General features: G+C 35.5%; 1 protein-coding gene across 1 annotated transcript in view; it reads left to right on the forward strand.

Moving 5' to 3' along the window:
- Positions 1-20,618, forward strand: part of LCORL (ligand dependent nuclear receptor corepressor like) — a 675,371-nt gene that overhangs the window by 604,793 nt on the left and 49,960 nt on the right. Inside the window, exon 7 of the mRNA XM_053704102.1 lies at positions 2,468-6,648. Within this exon, the coding sequence (XP_053560077.1) occupies positions 2,468-6,648 (4,181 nt within the window). The remainder of the gene's footprint in view (positions 1-2,467; positions 6,649-20,618) is intronic.

A 20,618-nucleotide genomic window follows, 5' to 3' on the forward strand; every position in this document is an offset into this window, starting at 1 on the left:
GGAGTTTGAATTTAGTTCTTAGAGTTCTTCAAGGGGTTTCGTTTGAACCCATGCATTCCATAGATATTAAATTGTTATCTTGGAAAGTTCTGTTTTTAGTTGCTATTTCTTCTGCTCGAAGAGTTTCTGAGCTTTCAGCGTTACAATGTGATTCACCTTATCTTATATTTCATTCTAATAAGGTGGTTTTACGTAGCAAACCTGGATTTCTTCCTAAGGTTGTTTCAAATAAGAACATTAATCAAGAAATTGTTGTTCCTTCATTGTGTCCTAATCCTTCTTCCAAGAAGGAGCGTCTGTTACATAATCTGGACGTGGTCCGTGCCTTGAAGTTTTACTTACAGGCAACCACGGATTTCCGTCAATCATCTTCATTGTTTATTCTGGAAAGCGTAGGGGTCAGAAAGCTACGGCTACCTCTCTTTCTTTTTGGCTGAGAGGTATCATCCGTCTGGCATACGAGACTGCTGGACAGCAGCCTCCTGAAAGAATTACGGCTCATTCTACTAGGGCTGTGGCTTCCACATGGGCTTTTAAAAACTATGCTTCTGTTGAACAGATTTGTAAGGCTGTGACTTGGTCGTACCTTCATACTTTTTACAAATTTGATACTTTTGCTTCTTCTGAGGCTATTTTTTGGGAGAAAGGTTCTTCAAGCAGTGGTGCCTTCTGTTTAGGTTCCTGTCTTGTCCCTCCCTTTCATCCGTGTCCTTTTGCTTTGGTATTGGTATCCCACAAGTAAGGATGAAATCCGTGGACTCGTCATATCTTTGTAAAAGTAAATTTATGCTTACCTGATAAATTAATTTCTTTTATGATATGACGAGTCCACGGCCCACCCTTTTCTTTTTCAGACAAATTTATTTTTTGTAAACTTCAGTCACCTCTGCACCTTTTAGCCTTTCCTTTTCTCTTCCTATACCTTCGGCCGAATGACTGAGGGTGGAGGGGAAGGGAGGGGCTATATATACAGCTCTGCTGTGGTGCTCTTTGCCACTTCCTGTTAGCAGGAGGTTAATATCCCACAAGTAAGGATGAAATCCGTGGATTTGTCATATCGTAAAATAAATTAATTTATCAGGTAAGCATAAATTTACGTTTTTTCTCTCCTTTAGAATGGCTTATATCAGATTTTAGTTTCTTTCACTGTTACTTCACTAAGAAATTGGACAACATTTATCACACCAAACTAAAAAAACAGTTTTTCATGTGCTTAAAGTACATGTTTTCAATTTGACTGTAATCAGATATACTGCAAAACATTTAGATTACTCCAAGTTAATAATTATTCTCACAAAATGAAAAAGGTAAATTTAATAGAATGTGAAATTAATTATAATATCTGGTTCACTGAGCTGCAATTTTAAAACTTCTAAGTGCTGCTGTGCTATCTTTGTTATATTCTGATCCGTGAATATACTTTCTATGAGCAGGAAGGTATCATATGTTAACTATATGTTAAAAAACTGACAAAACTGAAACTTAACAGAACATTAAACACAAAATTAATTTCATGCACCTTCCTTTAATTATGGGTTCCCCCATATTAGAAGCTAGGTTTCGTTGCAAGTATCTGAAGAAAAATTGCTGAACATATGCAAACACATTTGAACACTGGAATGCAATGAAAGATAGATTTCCACATGGTTAGAGGGAGATGGAGGTTTACCTCAATATTATGCTTAGAAAATATATTTAGTATTTGTTTTTTTTAAAGGGACAATTAAAGTACAAAACGAAAATGCTTTAAAATGCTGGATGATTTTATTATTGCATTATTGCTTGCATTTAACTATGCATTTAGCTTCAGAGCAGTATTGCACTACTGGTAGCTAACTAAATACATCTGGTGACAATAACAAGTGGCATGTGCACATAACCACCAAAACTCTGTATACTGATAATTAAATTAACAGGGACTGCATGCCTGTGCACAGCCTGTTGCCTAGATCCACACTGGCTTTTAAGGAAGACTCCCACAACTCTTGATAGATAGTGACATGCCCTACACATTTCAAATATCTTTCTCAGCACAGTAATACCTGCTTTTCAAAAAACTAGAACACATATTAAAAATGGTAAACATATACTGCAAATTTTAGCTGTATCATTCCAGTAATTTGTGTATAATTTCCAAGTGTTACTGCAATAACTTTTATTCATATTTTAAGTATTAAACCATATTTTAAAAAATACAACATACAAATAGTATACATCACGACATAATGCGCCAAGGAAGCACAAACATGAACACATCGCTATTATATGTAATAACTAAAAAAAATTCTGTTGAAATGGTGATTTATGCGGAAATTAATCAAATTCTGGATATTTAAGATATATGTAAATAACTGTAGAACATAATTCAGTGGATATCATAAGAGCTACAATTTTGCAATAGATATGTTTAAATGTAACTTTATAACAATGTGTCATATGTAATACATTTTATTTGTTTCTGTTGCAGGGTCAAACAAAATATGTCACAGGAAATGGATGAAACTGCTATAGCTCACAAGGCAAAATCAGCTTTAGAAAGGGTCTTGGATTCACACTGTCTGTATCATCAAAAACAGCTCATTTGCATGTTAAACTTTTTAACAGAGGAACAGAAATTGTGTACAGAAATTTGTCCGTACAATTCAATGAGATATTTGGATTTAAAGCTGCCTAACCATGGGAAACGAGTAAATGATGACCTTTTTACCTCTACCAAGTGTAAGCTCAGAGAACACTGTCATTTAAATTATCCACATTCAAGTTACAGCGCACCCTATCTTTATGTTTGCCTGAGGGATTTACGTTTAACATGTCCAGACCTATCTTCGGGAACTGTAAAACTATCTTCCATCAAAAATAGTGAATTAAACCTTAAACACAATGATCAACGTGACTATCATGTAAACACAAGATCAAAGGGAAAAAATGTTTCTGATTTTTTAACTTTTGATTTTACTCCCATATCCCCTGGTATTGATAAGAGCAAAAGAAACCAGGGCCATTTACTTCCACTTCTGTTGTCTGAGCAAAATTCTTTGAAGGAGTCACCATTAATCTGTTCTCCTAAACCTCACCACAGTAATCCATTATTAATTTTGACTGAGAAAAATACAAAAACGATCTGTAAATCAAAGAACAATTTTTCATCAGAATTAATGTCCAAAGAGCAAAAAAACAACCAGGAAACATTTAATATTTGTGAAGAGACAATAAATCCTATTGATGAGAAGCTTCAAAACGTGAACCATTCAGAAACCATAACTAATTCACAAAATTCTTGTGCCTATAAGAAAAGAAAAAATGGTTCATTTAAACATGGAAGTATAATAAACCAGGTTCTAAAAGATACAAAACAAAAAAATGGTCGTGTTATGAAATTATTGAATCGCAATGAAAAAATGCAAAAAGTGTCGATGGTGCAGACACGGTTTCGAAGGAATCAAAAAAAGTTTTTATCACAACTTAAGCTATCTTGCTGCTCTTTATCTAAACATCAATCTTTGGGAATCAAAAAGAAAATTAATAATTTAATAGCAATGTTTGGAAGAAAAGAGGTAATTGCAAAAAAGAATTCAAAAGCAGGTGCAAAAAATATATTTACATCCAATCCTGCAACACAAAAATATACGGGCACATCCTCTGGAACAAATGAAACTGTGATTTCAGCTCAGGATACCATAGATCTACCTCATTATAGCCTACAAATACATTCTAAGAATGTGAATTGCTCAAAGGATAACTGTAATTTACCAAACAATTTACCTGTTTCTGCAACTCAAAAGCATGAAGAGGAACTCAAAAATACTGAACATCAAATTTTCCCTGAAAAAAATATTGCAGATAATCTTCACCCTACAGTATATTGTAAAAATGGTTTAGGAAATGCTATAAATGTGTCAAATGATTTCTGTTCCTCATATAATAGTGGTCTTTTATTTTGTAAATGCACTTGCAAAAAGGTTTCAGGAATGCTTAAAGTTTTTAATGTTAAAGAGATCAAGAATATAGATGTTGCAAAGAACACACACTTGAAGGTTGTAGTAGAAAAGATGAAAGAATCTATTCATCATGAAAATAAAGCATTCAGCAAAGGAAATGATAAAACAAAATTTGTAAAAGTCTTCTCTAATAACAAAATCAAGCAAAGCCAGTCTGGATCATTTTGTAACAATGCAGAAGAAGTTTGTGCAGAGAAGAACCTTTTGCCGAAGCCCTTACGTGCAAGGAGTTCTACAAATTTAGATTCTTTAACAAATAAGTATAAGTGTCAAGACACACATCTCGAAGTTAGTCCCGGCAGGATAAAACTCCCTACAGCAACAGATAAATTGAATGAGAAACATCCTCAACAGTTTACAAGTCCAATAAAACGTATGTTTGTCTCAAAAGTCAATAGTTCAGATGGAGAAAAATATAGCTTAAGATCTATGTGTGAGTCACCTAATGAAAACCATGATTCCCAGTCTTTTAAAAAGTCTGTATCTTACAAAAAACGTAAAAGACGCTCGAAATGCCCTGGTTACGGTCAGGATACATTGGGTACCTTAATTCTCTCTTCAAAATCGAAAAATGAATCTAATGAATGTGAGCAAATAGAGTCTAATAAGAAACCAAGCAAACCTACCAGTTTACTTCATCAAATCCAGAAGCCAATTCTTAGACCTAGAGCTATACTATCAAAGTCAGTGGCAAAGTTAGGAAAAAATGCATACAATTCTAGAAGACAAGAAAGACAAAATACTGGGTATATAAACTTAGGAATGACATTGGGATATAATTCTGAAAGCAAGACTTTAAAAAGACATGTTTCAGAAAATAAATTACATTCTAAGAAAGGTGGCTTCAACAAAAAAGGTGAATTCAAAAACACTTCTAGAAAGCAACTTTTGTGTGACAATGAAGTGCCAAGTTCAATTGAGGATAACTATGTCTTACCTTATTTACAAAAAAGCTTAAAAAAATCAAGAGGTTCTAAATTTGGTCTGAAAGTGAAGGGACCATGTAAAGTAAAAATCTGTGATTTATCTTTTTCTACCAATAAACATAAGGAAAGCAAAGTTAATCAGGTTGTTTATGTATCTCCTTCAAGCCAGGCAGGGCCAGAGAATAGTAAACACAAATGTAAAAAAATAGAATATAATATTTGCAAACAGAATACCTTAAATAATGATAAACATACATTTCGAAAATGTGTAATTTCACGGTATAATATTAGACCCAGGAGGACATCTTTACCCTTATTACATTCATTTGGATATTCTACCTTTACTTATAGAAATGCCTTACGCCACAAATCAATACTATGTTTCCATAAACTCAGAAAAGGTCATAAAGGCAAAAATAAAAATAAAATACGCAAACCATTTTCAAAACGTACACTGTGTTTAATGAATGAAAAAAACAGGGCTAAAAATATATTGAATATTTCCTCAGAACCTATTTTAAAATGTAATACAATTCTTAAGTGGTGGTCAACATCCGTTTCAATTGATTCTTTGCTTCAGGATTTGGATACCAGATATGAGCAGATGGCAAACACATGGCTCAACAAAAACAGTGAGATACAACCTTCAGCAGTTTCAGAACCATCACTATTTAACATAACTATGACTCCAGTTCAGATGCTTTTTAATAAAAAGGTTCATTTTAATGATATTTCCAGCTGGTTTATGCAAACAACTGAAACTAAATCTCTCTCAATAGTAAGAAGAGCTAATGCTCGCTGTCGGTATAATAAAAACAAAAGTAAAGAGAAAAGAACAAAACAATCCAGTCTGAATTTTAAAAATTACTTTAAACAATGCGCTCACCTGACTGAATTAAACGCTGTTAAACCTTTAGAAAACACACCTCAAGTTGTACATCATGTAGGATTCAAAAGACCTATAGGTGCTGCGAAGAGAAAACATAAAGCTGAATGGAATCTAAAAAATCTGCAAAGTGTTAATGAGCAGACTAAGGAAATATGTGTTAAAGCGTCAAGCGAAAATAATGATGCAGACAAAGTTCAAGAAAAACTTACACCAGCTGGTCAAAACGCCAACCCATCCATTCAAAATGATATGAAAGGTGCTTCTCATCCAAAAGCTGTGCAATTGCCAAGTGTGGTGTGTCTTCATAATGGAGTGTCTACTAATCCCTATGTAAAACTTGACAGGTTATTAAACACTGTTCCAAAAATAAATAAAACCTATGAATGGATTAACAAGAAAGATGTTAAACACTGTAAGGTATTACTTAAAAAATGTCATTTTGATACCAAATTAGAGCACAAACCTTTGTGCAGTTCAGGAATTGTTGAAAATAGTACTGCTACTGAATCGTACAAAGGTCATTTAAGGTCAAATTTGGAAAGTAATTTTGACCGAAAGTTGATTGCCGTACAAATGAACAGTCGTCTTAGAAAATCTTCGAGAACTATGACAAGAACACAGTGGTCTACTAAAAAGAAATCTGACAGAAAAATGTGTTTGAAAAAATGCAGACTACATGTTAGTCATAACCTAAGTGCTTCAAAAACACCAGATATTAACATGAGGAAAAGGAAAAGATGTGAGACATCATCTGAGTATAGAAAAAACAACCACAAAAGACTGAAACCGCTTGTTACTGAGAATATGTTGAATCCTTATTCCAAGTTTCATGCTGGTAAGATTTTGTTCTTTTACGTTTGGTATGAATTTGCTTAATTTTTGCATAGTTAAGAGCATTTTGCATAAGGATAGCTGTTCAGGGTAGTTTACGGAGATGCAAATAAAGAAAACTGTCTTAATTATATTGCAAAATGTGTTTCATTTTAATTAGCTTTGATAATGTTGTGAATATCCTCATTCGATTTTCATTTTTTAGTATGTTTAATAATATATATATTATATTTAACATAACAGCATAGTGGCTTTCTGAAGATTAGACCAACAGAGCATTACATTCTTTTTTCCCAAGAAAATGGTGTCAAATTTTCATAGGGGAAAGAGAGAACTTCTGTGAAGGCAGTTTGCACCTCATACTTTTCCTGAAAAAAATGGAAGTGCTGTAAAATTTATAGGATTTTTCTTCTTCATATTGTGCTATTGTTATTATATCTTTATATGAAATGTCAACATAGTAAAAAGGGCAAAAGCTTGGATATTCCTTGATTGCTAGTAATCTGATTAGAGACGATGTCAATGAAAATCGTAACTTAAAAATCATACAAAACAAATAATTTAACAATTCTCACATAAATACACAGCAAAAATTTGAATTGTTAAGGTGCATCCAAAATCATAACAAAATTGTTCACCAAAAATCATATTTCTTTTATACAGATGGTTAGAGTCCATGATCCATTACTCCTGAAAATTGCTTTTCTCTACCACATGGAGGAGGCAAACATCCCAAACCCTAAGAGCCATGTAAAACACCTCACACATACCTCAGTATTTACTTTTGCCTCTGCTGGAGGTGGTTGAAGAATGAAGATGTGCATTTCATTATTCAGAGAAAGGGGTTTTCAGTCTATGTTGAAGCCTGGTTTGCCCTCAAAGTAAAGTGCTTGTCAGAGGTATGTAAATGGGGTTTGGTTTGCGATACTTTTTTTCACCTAATGTTCAATTTTTCATAAACCTTCCATATTTGGTCGCAGGGACTGGTCTTTTGCCTCCCTTTTTTGATATACAATATACTCCTATTCCTTAAACTTTTGCTGATATGTTTCAAAACTAGTTTGGCTGTCTGCTGCTTATTTGCTGGTAAGCGAGTGTTTATTGGTAAGTATCATTTATTAAACATTTTAGACACTCTATAGATATGTTATTGGCACTTTTTAAATATATATATATATATATATATATATATATATATATATATATATATATATCATTGAAAAAATATAAAGAGAGAAAGAAACAAATAAATATTTTGTTTCAAAAAGACAGGGAATTCAGCACTCATTTTTTGTCACTAAGAATAACACAGCTAGTGATTTAGAAAATATATTACAATTTATTGATACAGCAATTCCTTTCAACAAACACACTGCATCTTAGCTAAAGATGGTCATAAATCAAGTACAATAAATAATAGTGTGGATGCTATAGACCAAACGTACCGTTGTATTGAGAAAACAACTACAAGGAACCTGACCGGTCAGGGGACCCAATGCTCCTAACCATGCAAGTCACAGCAGTGAAGTTTAAATACCATAAAGGATTGTTAAGTCAAAAGCAGCATAGCCGAAATGGTAATATATAGCATGCATTAATGACAGCAGTAACAACCTGATGACAACATATATGTTGCTGTATATTGAAAGAAAACCAGCAAGATAAGTTTGGATAGAGTGATATAGTTATCCATACAACTACACCCTGCTGCACACAGACCCCCGCAGAAAAACATACAGGGTATTGTCTGGGCAGGTGATACGTGGGGATCTAAGTTGTAGGACTAGAGACTCTATGCAAAATAATGCGACTATGTAGCACAGAAAACTGACAGCCTAGGATGTTAAGACACACATATAGCCAGCTGCATAGCATGCAGTAAGAGCTTTAATGAATGCAGAGAGTCCATTATTTGTATTTGTGAGGCAATGTGTGAATCTCCAGCGTTAGGAATGCTACCACGACAGGCATCAAATTGCTGAAGGCTGTGTTCGTATAAAGTGTTGTGCTGCATATCAGAAAGTTCAAATGTCACATTTATACTACACCTTCCATAGGAAACGTAACGGCTGAGGAAGAAATCCATAGTCCCCAAAAGCCATAGCGACATTCTCCGGACTTAGTACTTTTTGCAAAGTTCAGCTGTGTAAGGACAAACCGCTACGGATTTAAGCGGAGGTGTAGGAGGTGCACAGGGTCACATGTACCAGTCAGCTGATGCCGACGCGCATTTTGCCCTGATGAAGCCCCGCCTTTACAAATAGACGAGGGGGTGAAATGCGCGTCGGCATCAACTGACTGGTACACTTGACCTTGTGCACCTCCTACACCTCCGCTTGAATCTGGAGCAGTTTGTCCTTACACAGCTGAACTTTGCAAAAAGTACTAAGTCCGGAGAATGTCGCTATGGCTTTCGGTGACTACGGATTTCTTCCTCAGCTGTTACCTCTCCTAAGGAAGGTGTAGTATCAATGTGACATTTGAACTTTCTGATATGCAGTACAACACTTTATACACAGCTTTCAGCCTGCAGCAATTTGATGCCTGTCGTGGTATCATTCCTAACGCTGGAGATTCACACATTGCCTCACGAATACAAATAAGGAGAACGTTATGTGCTGTACCTAGTGCTTTAATCTGCACGCTTCATACAAGAAACTGGCTGCTAATGTCCACTGGACTCTCTGTATTGATTACGGCACTTACTGCATGCTATGCAGCTGGCTATATGTGTGTCTTAACATCCTAGGCTGTCAGTTTTCTGTGCTACATAGTCGCATTATTTTGCATAGAGTCTCTAGTCCTACAACTTAGATCCCCACGTATCACCTGCCCAGACAATACCCCGTATGTTTTTCTGCGGGGGTCTGTGTGCAGCAGGGTGTAGTTGTATGGATAACTATATCACTCTATCCAAACTTATCTTGCTGGTTTTCTTTCAATATACAGCAACATATATAGTGTCATCAGGTTGTTACTGCTGTCATTAATGCATGCTATATATTACCGTTTAGGATATGCTGCTGTTGACTTAACAATCCTTTATGGTATTTAAACTTCACTGCTGTAACTTGCATGATTGGGAGCATTGGGTCCCCTGACCAGTCAGGTTCCTTGTAGTTGTTTTCTCAGTACAACTGTACATTTGGTCTATAGCATCCACACTATTATTTATTGTACTTGATTTATGACCATCTTTAGCTAAGATGCAGTGTGTTTGTTGAAAGGAATTGCTGTATCAATAAATTGTAATATATTTTCTAAATCACTAGCTGTGTTATACTTAGTGACAAAAAAGAGTGCTGAATTCCCTGTCTTTTTGAAACAAAATATTTGTTTCTCTTTTTTTATTTTTTCAATTATATTATTAAAAAGGGTTTGCACCAAAAGCCCTATAGGGCATCATTGTGGGTTTAGTTTAGATTTTTACTTTCCCTACTAGTCACTGAATGCTGCTAGCATTTGCTTCCCACTATGTTTTCTGCTTGATTTTATATATATATATATATATATATATATATATATATATATATATATATATATATATATATATATATATATATGGCCCTGGTACAGAATCCTTTACTCTATTCCATTGCTGTTTTACGCACGTCAGCTTTTTTGGTGCCCTTAGTTTAAAATTCGCACATTGATTTTTAGGTTTACGTGCATTGAGGTTGCACACGTCAGTTTAACGCTTGGGTTAGTGCACGTCCCTTTTAGTCTTTCTATAGTTATTTTGTGTGTCGGGAACATCCGTCCTCAGCTATGCACACATCAGGTTTTGGCATGCTAAAATTAATTTTAGCTGTTTTGTTTGCGTGCGTTATTCCTTTCCGATGTCTCCTTTGTTTTTCAGTTTGGCTTAGTGTACATAGTACCTGTGAATTTATTTTAAAAGCTACTTAGGAGGGAGTAAGTGATTTCCATTCTTAAATAGCTTTTTAAGGGGTTATAATATTGCTTTGCCATATGCTATAATGGAGCAGTCTGATTTTGTCCCTAAATCTACCCAAGAAACTGAGTCCCCTGAACACCTTTCTACCAATATTAGGTGTGTTTATTCTAAAATATTGTAAAATAGTGCCTTCTTCAGTACATTTATGTGGCTCATATATAGAATTAATTCAATGTTTAAGTTAATGCAGTCAGATCAACCGTTGTTTCTTTGGGTATTTATGCAACTTCTGTTTGTTAGTTTCTGGAGAATACTGACATAGTTTTACCTGCTGTGAAATTTTTTTATCAAAGCTGCAGTTTCTGAGATGCTGCCTTCAAACAAGCGTAAAAGGTCAGTTCAGATTTTACCTTCAACAATTTCTGTGTGCCCTTAAACCAGGGATACTGTTATGTCTTCAGATGGTAAAATTTCCTCTGGTGATGAGGAATCTTTATCTGATGTTTAACCTGATATTTCCTCTCTTTTGTTTAAAGTTGAACATATTTGTTCTCTTTTAATGCAGTTCTTAATTACTTTAGGGCTTAAAGATCCTAAACTTTCTAATGATAAGCCTTGTAATTGTTTAAATTCAGTTTTTAGACTGTTATTAATCTCCCTGAGGTTTTTCTGCAAGGTTTAAAAAGTTATATCCTTTACCTGTTGCTAATATTGATTTGTGTGAAACAGTTCCCAAGGTTGATGGGGCCATTTCCACTCCATTCCACTGGCTAAATGTACTACTATTCTTTTGGAAGATTTATTTTAAAGACCCTTTCGATAGAAAGTTAGTTTTTTCAAAGAAGTGACTTTTTACATGCAGGCTATATGCTCAGGCCAGCTATTTATATTGCTGATGTAGCTGCTGCTTCTATTTTCTGGTTATCTAGTCTTTAAAAGGAGTATTCTGACTCTGCTAGTGCAAATTGTTTTTATTTACTCGAGTGCCAATTATTTTATTTGTGATGCTGTATTTGATATTATAAAGATTAATATCAAACGTCCTTGCCAGGAGCGCCTTATGGCTTAAATCCTGGCCTGTTGATTTGATGTCAAAATCCAGATTATTATCACTTCCTTTCAGGGGAAGACATTGTTTGGTTCTGATTTAAATGATATTATAATCTACTGTTACTGGAGATAAAGAGGCTTTCTTTCATGTAATTGGCAAGAGTCCATGAGCTAGTGACGTATGGGATATACATTCCTACCAGGAGGGGGCAAAGTTTCCCAAACCTCAAATGCCTATAAATACACCCCTCACCACACCCACAATTCAGTTTTAAAAACTTTGCCTTCTATGGAGGTGGTGAAGTAATTTTATGCTTGATTTTTATGATTTCTTCTATGATAAGCGATTCTAAGCTTTCTGAAGCCCAATTCCTCTCAGAGTACAGTGTTTGTCAGAGGGATGTGAAGAGAGTATCGCCTATTGATTTTATGGTTTCCCTCACGGGAAATCTTTTCAAGAGTTCTCTGTTATTGGTCGTAGGGATTCATCTCCTTACCTCCCTTTTCTGATCGACGATATACTCTTATATACCATTACCTCTGCTGATAGTTTTCAGTACTGGTTTTGCTATCTGCTATATGTGGATGGGTGTCTTTCGGTAAGTATGTATCTTTATTTAAGACACTCTCAGCTATGGTTTGGCGCTTTATGTATTAATATAAAGTTTTAAATATATGTATTTTACTTATATTTGCCATGAGTCAGGTCTATATGTATTTCCCTTTTGCAGTCTAAACAGTTTCAGTATAGGAATCATGTTGGGAAGTTTATTTAATCTTTTTCTTACCTGGAGTTCAGTTTTTTTCTAATTTGACTTTCCTTTTTTCGCGGGCAAATCTAGGCTCGTGTGGAGACAAAATGCTGTTTTTTATTGCGTTATTCTTGGCGCAAAATTTTTGGCGCGAAGTTGCGCATTTGATGGCACAAATTTCATCATTTCCTGCGTCTTTGCTAGTTGTTTTGTCACGAAATTGAGTTTGACGTGAATTGTCATTTCCTTTTATTAGTTTTGCAGCAAATATTTTTAACTTCTTTTTGCGTAATGCGTCATTCTTGGTGCCGAATTTTAGTTTTTACCCCTCTCCCTCTATTGCTCGCTGTTTTCATGATCTTTGAAAGCTATTATGCCTGTTTTTTATTTTCTCTACTGAAACTGTTACATTGTGGAAATTTAATATTTTGCCTAATGTTATTTTTCTTTTTCTGTCACATTTTGCGAGATGTCTCATTCTGATCCTGACTCTGTTACTGTAGAAACTATGATGCCCTGGAACACAATTCTACAAAACACTAAGTGTGTTCTTTTAATTTTTTAAGCTGTTATTTCTTGAGCTCAATTATGTGACATTTATTTATTATGTTTTATGCTAGCAATGTTTCTGCATGTACAATAACATTTACTGTTTTTTTACATATTTAGTTCATGTACTTGATTTCATCTGCAAACATCACATGTTGTTGCTTGTATCATAAAAGGTTATGACTGCTATTATGCCTTTAAGTAAACTTACCAGGTCTTTTCAAAATTGTTAAGATTTAATACATTTTGTTCTAACTGACAGCATACTTAAGTTTATTCTACTGATGAAGGTTTCTTTGGCTCAAAGGATCCTGTATCAGACAGTTTGTTAAAAATTCTCCATATTTTTCATTTGAACATTTTTTGTTCTTTAAGGAAATTTTTCTGTGTGTAGCTTTTAGGAGTCTAGTCCTCCTATCAACTACGTTAATAATCCTTTTCAAATCTGGATTTTAACATTTTTGCTTTGAGGTTTTTTCCTATTCATTATACTATCTGTATTATATTCTAGAGATTGGTTATTCTTATTCCCTCTTGGGGTTGTACTACTATTTCTATGGAAATTGGTACTTGTTTTCAGGATTCTTTAGAATTTGAATATAACCTTAGAAGAGCATATTCATGTACTGTTTATATTTTTAGCTCAGCTTTATCTGTGGCTGACATTACTGTTCTCTCAGCCTTTGTTGAACAGTTAGCATAAGCAGTTTCAGATTCTTAAGTATTTAACTCTGTTTATTTACTTTAGATGTATTCATTTAATTATATTTACTATATCTATTATTATGATTTCAAATATATTTTATTATATCTCTCTTGTTAGGATAATAATTTATTTGATTTCTATTATCTCCACTATTTCTGAAAGTTTAGAGTTATTCTTCTTCCCCACTTTTAGCCGGTGATGTAGATCAGTTGGGGAATATCCTGACTACAAACGCTTGTTCTAGATTCAAGGGTCATAGATTCCTTTCCCGGCAGGGTCAATTTATTGTGTACCATTTATTTGGGTAATAATAACTACTGTATTTATCAGTTGCTAATTTGATTAACTCAGAGTGTAAGCACTGAAGAAGCGTTTTTTGTATCCTTCTGGGAGAAGAACGCTATTTAATTACTAGTTATTAGACTGCATGAAGGTGCGGTTCTCAAACTAGTCCTTCTGGTGGGGGGCAGATTAAATTGTTTTTGGATGAACTCAGTCCAAATTCTATATTATTCTTAGTGTTTGAATAGATTTTTAGAATGAGACCTCCTATGGGAAGAATCTTTCTTTCTCAGTACACTCTGTGAATTTGTGTCAGGAGTAATTATGCCAGTTCTTTTTGCAGGAACAGGATTTGGGTTTCTATTCAATTCTATTGTTTGTCCCTAAGAAGAAAGGTTTATTCAGTCCATTCTTGGAACGGAAGACTTTTATATTGTTTTGTTAGAGTCTCAACTTTTAAATTGACGATTATAAGGACTATTATGCCTTTCTGTTAAGGTCATTTCACGTCCATTCCATTTTTTAGGATGTTTATCTTCATATTTTATTTCATTCAGACCACTTGTGGATTCTGAGATTTTCTTTTTAAGCTTTACCAATTTGTTGCTTTTCCATTTGGTTAAGTAACAGCTTTATGAATCTTTTTAAAAGTTCTTGGTGCCCATCTTTCTGTCTTCAGACAGTAAGGTATTGTGGTGCTTATTTGGATGGTATCTTAGTATTAGCTTAAAACTTTTCTTTTATTAAAGCCGGACAGATAGCTCAGCATGCTAATGCACTGTGGCCAAGCTCTGTAGAAACCTTAGGGTTGCAGGTTCGATTTCCGGCGAGGTCCATTCAGCCTTTCATCCTTCTGAGGTTGATTAAATGAGCAGCGTCTTCAGTCCCTTATGGGTGATTAGACGCGCTATACAAGTACCCAATACATACATATGAAAGAGCAGTATTCAAATATATGGACTTTTCTTTTTGTGGAATCCTTCATGAATTAACTAAGTTTTGTTTCTTCAAGACATGGTTAGAGGATTTAATTTACCTAAGAGTTTTGTGATTCCTCAGACAAGGGTCACTTCTTTTTGGGTATCTAGATGGATTGTGTGTTCATGTCTTTGTCTTTATCAGACATATCAATTGTAAGTGGCGTTAGCCTGTCTAACATTTCTTTCAGTGGCTATGTGCATGAAAGTTTTAGGTCTCATAACTGCAGCATCGGGAGTGGTTCCCTTTGCTAGTTTTTCTCTGAGATCTCTTTTTGCTTTGCATACTAAATCAATAATACAGGGATTGTTTTTAGATATCACAGTTGATATTTTTAAATCCTAACACTCTACTCTCTGTTTTGGTGATTAGTCTATCATTGTTTTCAGGGGTCCTCCTTTTGTTTGTCCTTTCTGGACTGTATTCTTAATGGATGCAAGTCTTACAGGTTGGGGAGCTGTCTGAGGGTCTTTTGACAGCAAAAGGGGTTTGGAAACTTCAAGAGGCGATGTTTCCAATCGATATTTTAGAACTTTGCTATTTGTCAGAGCTCTTTCAGGCTTGGCCTCTTTTTAGGAGAGAACTTTTTCATTTTCTGCTTTCAGACAGACAATATCACAACTATAGCATTTGCCAATCAACAATAGGGACTCGTAGTTCCTTAGCAATTAAGAAGTATCTTGAATACGTTCTTAGATGGAATTCATCTCCTATTTTTTACGATTTTAGACATTTGGAAGGTGGATTATCTCAGCCGTCAGTCTTTTCATCCGGGAGTGTGGTGTCTCTATACAAATGTCTTCTCCATTTGTGAACAGACACGAGTATGATGCGAATAGTAAGTGAAGCAAACACAGACACTGAGAGCGAATCAGGTTCTGACCGCAAAACACACCTCACTATTGGGACCCACACGGGAGGAAGTAAAACCGGTACATCCGCTATTGGAGACAAACCAGAACACGGTCTTGAGTCCCGTCAGGACGTAAACTGCTGTTACCATGAGAAGCTGAGCCCTGAGTACAGGCTAGAAGTGTCCGGGGAGGACAGAAGGTACGTGACTTGGAGTTCATTGTTTCTTTAAGGGCTAAGTTTGTTTTCTAAGCTCAGGATTACAATTTTGAACGAGTTGAAGTTTCCTGTTATACATATCCCTTAGAGGTAGGGGAATCCTCTGGGGATATCTCTCTCTGTTATATGTTTGCTTATGCCCATCTTTCAACAAATATACACTGACAGTGTTAAGGATTCAGGTTACCAAGATTGCTGCTTACATTTAACATTGTGACTACCCCTCCACATTCTACATCCTCCATTCTTCTGGTCTTCATCATTTCCCAGGTACCTTTTCAGGACTAGGGATCCTCAGGTGGAGATGGTGGATGCATTAGCAGTGTCTTGGTTTTGCAACCTGTCTACATCTTTCCGTCTCTCTTTTTTTCTTCCAAAGGTGATTTCCAAGATTATATTGGAACAGTGCCATGTGTTTCTGATAGCATCAGCATGGCCTCACAGGTTTGGTATGTGGATCTTGTTCGGATGTCCAGTTGCCATCCTTGGCTGCTTTCTCTTTGGCCAGCCCTCTTGTTTTAGGGGCTATTTTTCCATCAGGATCTCAAATTTCTAATTTGGAGGTATGGAAATTGATTAGTGTTTAGTCATGGAAGTTTCTCTGAATCAGTTTGTATCACTATGTTGCAGGCTGATAAGTCTGTTTTAAGGAACATGTATTATCAGGTTTGGAAAACCTATATTTTATAGTGTTCTTCTCATAAATTCTCTTGGCATTCTTTTAGAATTCCTATGATTTTTCAGTTTCTTCAGGTTGGTTTGGATAAGTTTGTCTTCAAATTTTTTTGAAGGGACAAAAATCTGATCTTTCGGTTTTATTTCCTAGAAAGATTGTTTAAACTTCCTGATATTCACTGTTTTGTTCAGGCTTTTTGGTTTGTATCAAACCTGTTTATTTATTAATTCTCCTTTTTTGGAGTCTTAATTTGGTTCCAGGATTTTGTAGGCTCTTTCTTTTGAGCCTATATTTTCTTTAAAGATTATCTACTTTCTTGGAAAGTATTGTTTCTTTTGGCTATCACTTCTGCTAGAAGAGTTTCTGATTTATCAGCTCTCTTCTGTGTCTCCTTATGATTTTTTCATTTAGATAAGTTGTTTTGTGGACATCTTTTTTTCCTAAGGTTGTGAATTTGAATAACATTTGTGAAGAAATTGTTGTTCCTTCCTTGTTTTCTAATCCTAAAGAATTATTTGAGAGTTCTTTACATCCTTTGGATGTGGTAAGAGCTTGTAATACTTTATCGAGCTTATTAGGACTTCTAGTCTATTTGTCGTTTTCTGGTTTCAGAAAAGGTTAGAAAGCCTCTGCCATTTCATTGGCATCCTCGTTAATGCTTTTGTTTTTCAAGGCTTATTTGGATGTTGGGTAGGTTCCGCTTCAGAGATTTACAGCTCATTCTGCTAAATTCACCATTCTCCATTTCTTGGGCTTTTTCAGAGTGAAGCTTAAGATGATCAAATTTGCAAAGCAGTAGTTTGTTCTTCTTTGCATACTTTTGTTGTTTTTACCATTTAATGTATTTTGCTTTTTGTAAAGCAGTCTTTGGTAAAAAAAAAAGTTATTCAGGCAGCTGTTTCAGTTTGATTCTACTGCTTTTGATTTAAGTTTTTTCAAGGAAAACTTAATTATGGTGTGGATTTAATTTCTCAGTGGAAATAGCTGTTATTTTATTCCTCCCTCTCTAGTGACTCTTCTGTGGACTTCCACATCTTGGGTATTTCTATCCCATACGTCACTAGCTCATGGACTCTTGCCAATTACATGAAAGAAAACATGATTTATGTAAGAACTTACCTGATAAATTAATTTCTTTCATATTGGCAAGAGTCCATGAGGCCCACCCTTTTTATGGTGGTTATAGTTTTTTTGTATAAAAGCAAAATTCTATTTCCAGTTCCTCTTTTTTTGTATGCTTTTCTACTCCTTATTTAATCACCCCACTACTTGGCTATTCGTTAAACTGAATTGTGGGTGTGGTGAGGGGTGTATTTATAGGCATTTGAGGTTTGGGAAACTTTGCACCCTCCTAGTAGGAATGTATATATCCCATACGTCTCTAGCTCATGGACTCTTGCCAATATGAAATAAATGAATTTATCAGGTAAGTTCTTACATAAATTATGCTTTTCTTCCTCAGGACAGAAAGTCTAGAGGGAAATCTTAAGATTCTAATCCTTTTTGTTCCTTTCGCCAGAATAGGTAACAAAAGTTTGACTCCTCTGCTGCAAAAGCAGGGTACATCTGGTTCAGTCTGTAGACCTAGTGCTAACTTTAACTAGTCAAAGAATGGTAAGAAATCTACCCCTACTACCAAAACTGCATGAAGGTGTGCCACCTGATCCAGAGGTTTTAGTAGATTAAGCCTCTTTCATGAGCTTGGTTTCTGTCTGTTCCAGACCCCTCATTGAGATATCAAATAGGATTCAGAACAAGGCCTCCCTGAGGAAGGTTTTTTCTCTGTTCAATGTTCCAAAAAATCCTGTAAAGATTCCATCTTTTAAAATGGAAACTATTCAGACTATTCTACCTTTTGTTCAGCAAAATCAGTTTATGTCCACAGTTCCACATTTTGAGGTTTGCATTTCAGGAAAGGCATTTTCAGTTTGTTGCTCTACCATTTGGTCTGGCTACAGCTCCAAGAATATTCACAAAGGTTCTGGGTGCCCTTTTGTCTATGATGAGTTCTCAGGGTATTTCAGTGTTTTCATACCTGAATGACATCTTGGTTCAAGCTCCATCTTTTCCTTTAGCAGAATCTCACACCGACAGACTCTTGTTGTTTCTTCAACAGCATGGATGGAGGGTCAATTTTCCAAAAAGTTACTTGGTTCCTCAGACAAAGGTAACTTTTTATAAGTTTTCAAATAGATTCAGTGTCCATGAGTCTTTCTCTAACAGAGCAGAGAAGGTTAAAATTGTTGTCAGCTTGTCTGAACCTTTTCTCTCCCGTTGCCATTGGTTGCTCCTTGTATCAAAGTCCTAGGTCTCATGATTGCAAATTCAATTCCATTTGCACGTTTTCGCATGAGGCCTCTTCAGCTTTGTATGCTGCGTCAGTGGTGCAGAGATTATATTCGGAGGATGTCTCAAAGGATATTTTTGGATCCCAGTAGTCAGTCTCTAACTTGGTGGTTGTATCATCAGTTTATTATTCAGGGGGCTTATTTTCCTCATCCTACCTGGACTGTGATCTCTACAGCTGCAAGTCTCTCGGGTTGGGGAGCTGTTTGGGGGGCTTTGATAGGACAGGGAGTTTGGGAACCTTGGGTGGCGAGGATACCAATAAATTTTTTAGAACCCCATGCAATTTTCACCTCTCTTCAAGCTTGGCCTCTGTTGAACAGAGTCTCATCTCCGTTTCCAGAATCAAAGAAAAGTCCAGCACACTTGTGGAGACTGTGCAAGCTGCAGGGGAGACTGCCAAACCCCCAATAGCAATGAAAAATCTCAAAAAGGCAGCAGTACAGTATGAAATAACCATTTATTGGCACCAATTAAAGAACCACAACATTTCTGGAGTTGCCCCTTAATCACACGATTGAGGGGTAACTCCCAAAACATTGTTGTTCTTTCATTGGTGCCAATAAATGTTTATTTCATACTGTGCTGCTGCCTTTTTGGGATTTTTCACAGCAGTAGCTTATGTCAACCATCAGGGGGAACACACCGTTCCCTAGCAGTGATGGGAGGTGTCTCAAATTCTCTCATGGGCAGAAACCGATTCATGTTCAAATACCCTGCGCTCTGCTGAACAATTAAAAAGTTGTTATCTAATCAGCGCTCTAGTTACAACAAAAGGTGCCCAAAGGGGAGAGCACTGATTGTTGAACAGTTCAAACCTTTAGTTCACATGAAAAATTTACTTTTGAAGTGGGCATGTGTGTGGCGAATTTAAATTTAATATCTACATTAACAATTAAGTTATAGCGCATCTTCAATATAACCGATGAATTAATAAAGGCGAGAGTTTATCATCAATTTAACTTAGTGTTATGGGTTTTACAGGCTTCTCCTTTTGAACTCATGCAAAAGATGGATATTAAGCTACTTTCTTAGAAAGTATTATTTCCTTTGGCTATTTCTTCTGCTAGAAGAGTTTCTGAGTTATCCTTTTTTGTGACCCTCCTTATCTGATTTTTCATCAGGATAAGGCTGTTTTACAGACTTAATTTTATTTTTTGCCTAAGGTTGTTTCTTCAGAAAACTTTAGCAGAGAGATTATTCTTTCTTTGTGTCCTGATCCTAAGAATGTATCAGAGAGATCTTTGCATTCTTTTGATGTTGTTAGGGCATTTCAATATTACATTAATGCTACTAAGGACTTTGGACAAACTTCTAGTTTTGTCATTCTTTTTTCTGGTCCTAGGAAGGGTCAGAATGCTTCTACTGTTTCTTTGGCCTCATGGTTGAAACTTTTCACAAGGCTTACTTGGAGACAGGTCAGCCTACACCACAGCGGATTACTGCTCATTCTATTAGGTCAGTTGCCACTTCTTGGACTTAAAAGAATGAGGCTTCAGTTGATCAGATTTGCAAGGCAGTTACTTGGTCTTCTTTGAATATTTTTTTTTTCAAAATTCCACCACTCTGAAATTCCTCTGAAGCAGCCTTTGGTAGAAAGCAGCTTTCTCAGTTTTTGATTTTAAAGTGAATGTCAACTTTCATGAATGAAAGCCCTGTTTTTAAA

This window comes from Bombina bombina, chromosome 2 (assembly GCF_027579735.1).
Source record: "Bombina bombina isolate aBomBom1 chromosome 2, aBomBom1.pri, whole genome shotgun sequence".
Classification (NCBI taxonomy): domain Eukaryota; kingdom Metazoa; phylum Chordata; class Amphibia; order Anura; family Bombinatoridae; genus Bombina; species Bombina bombina.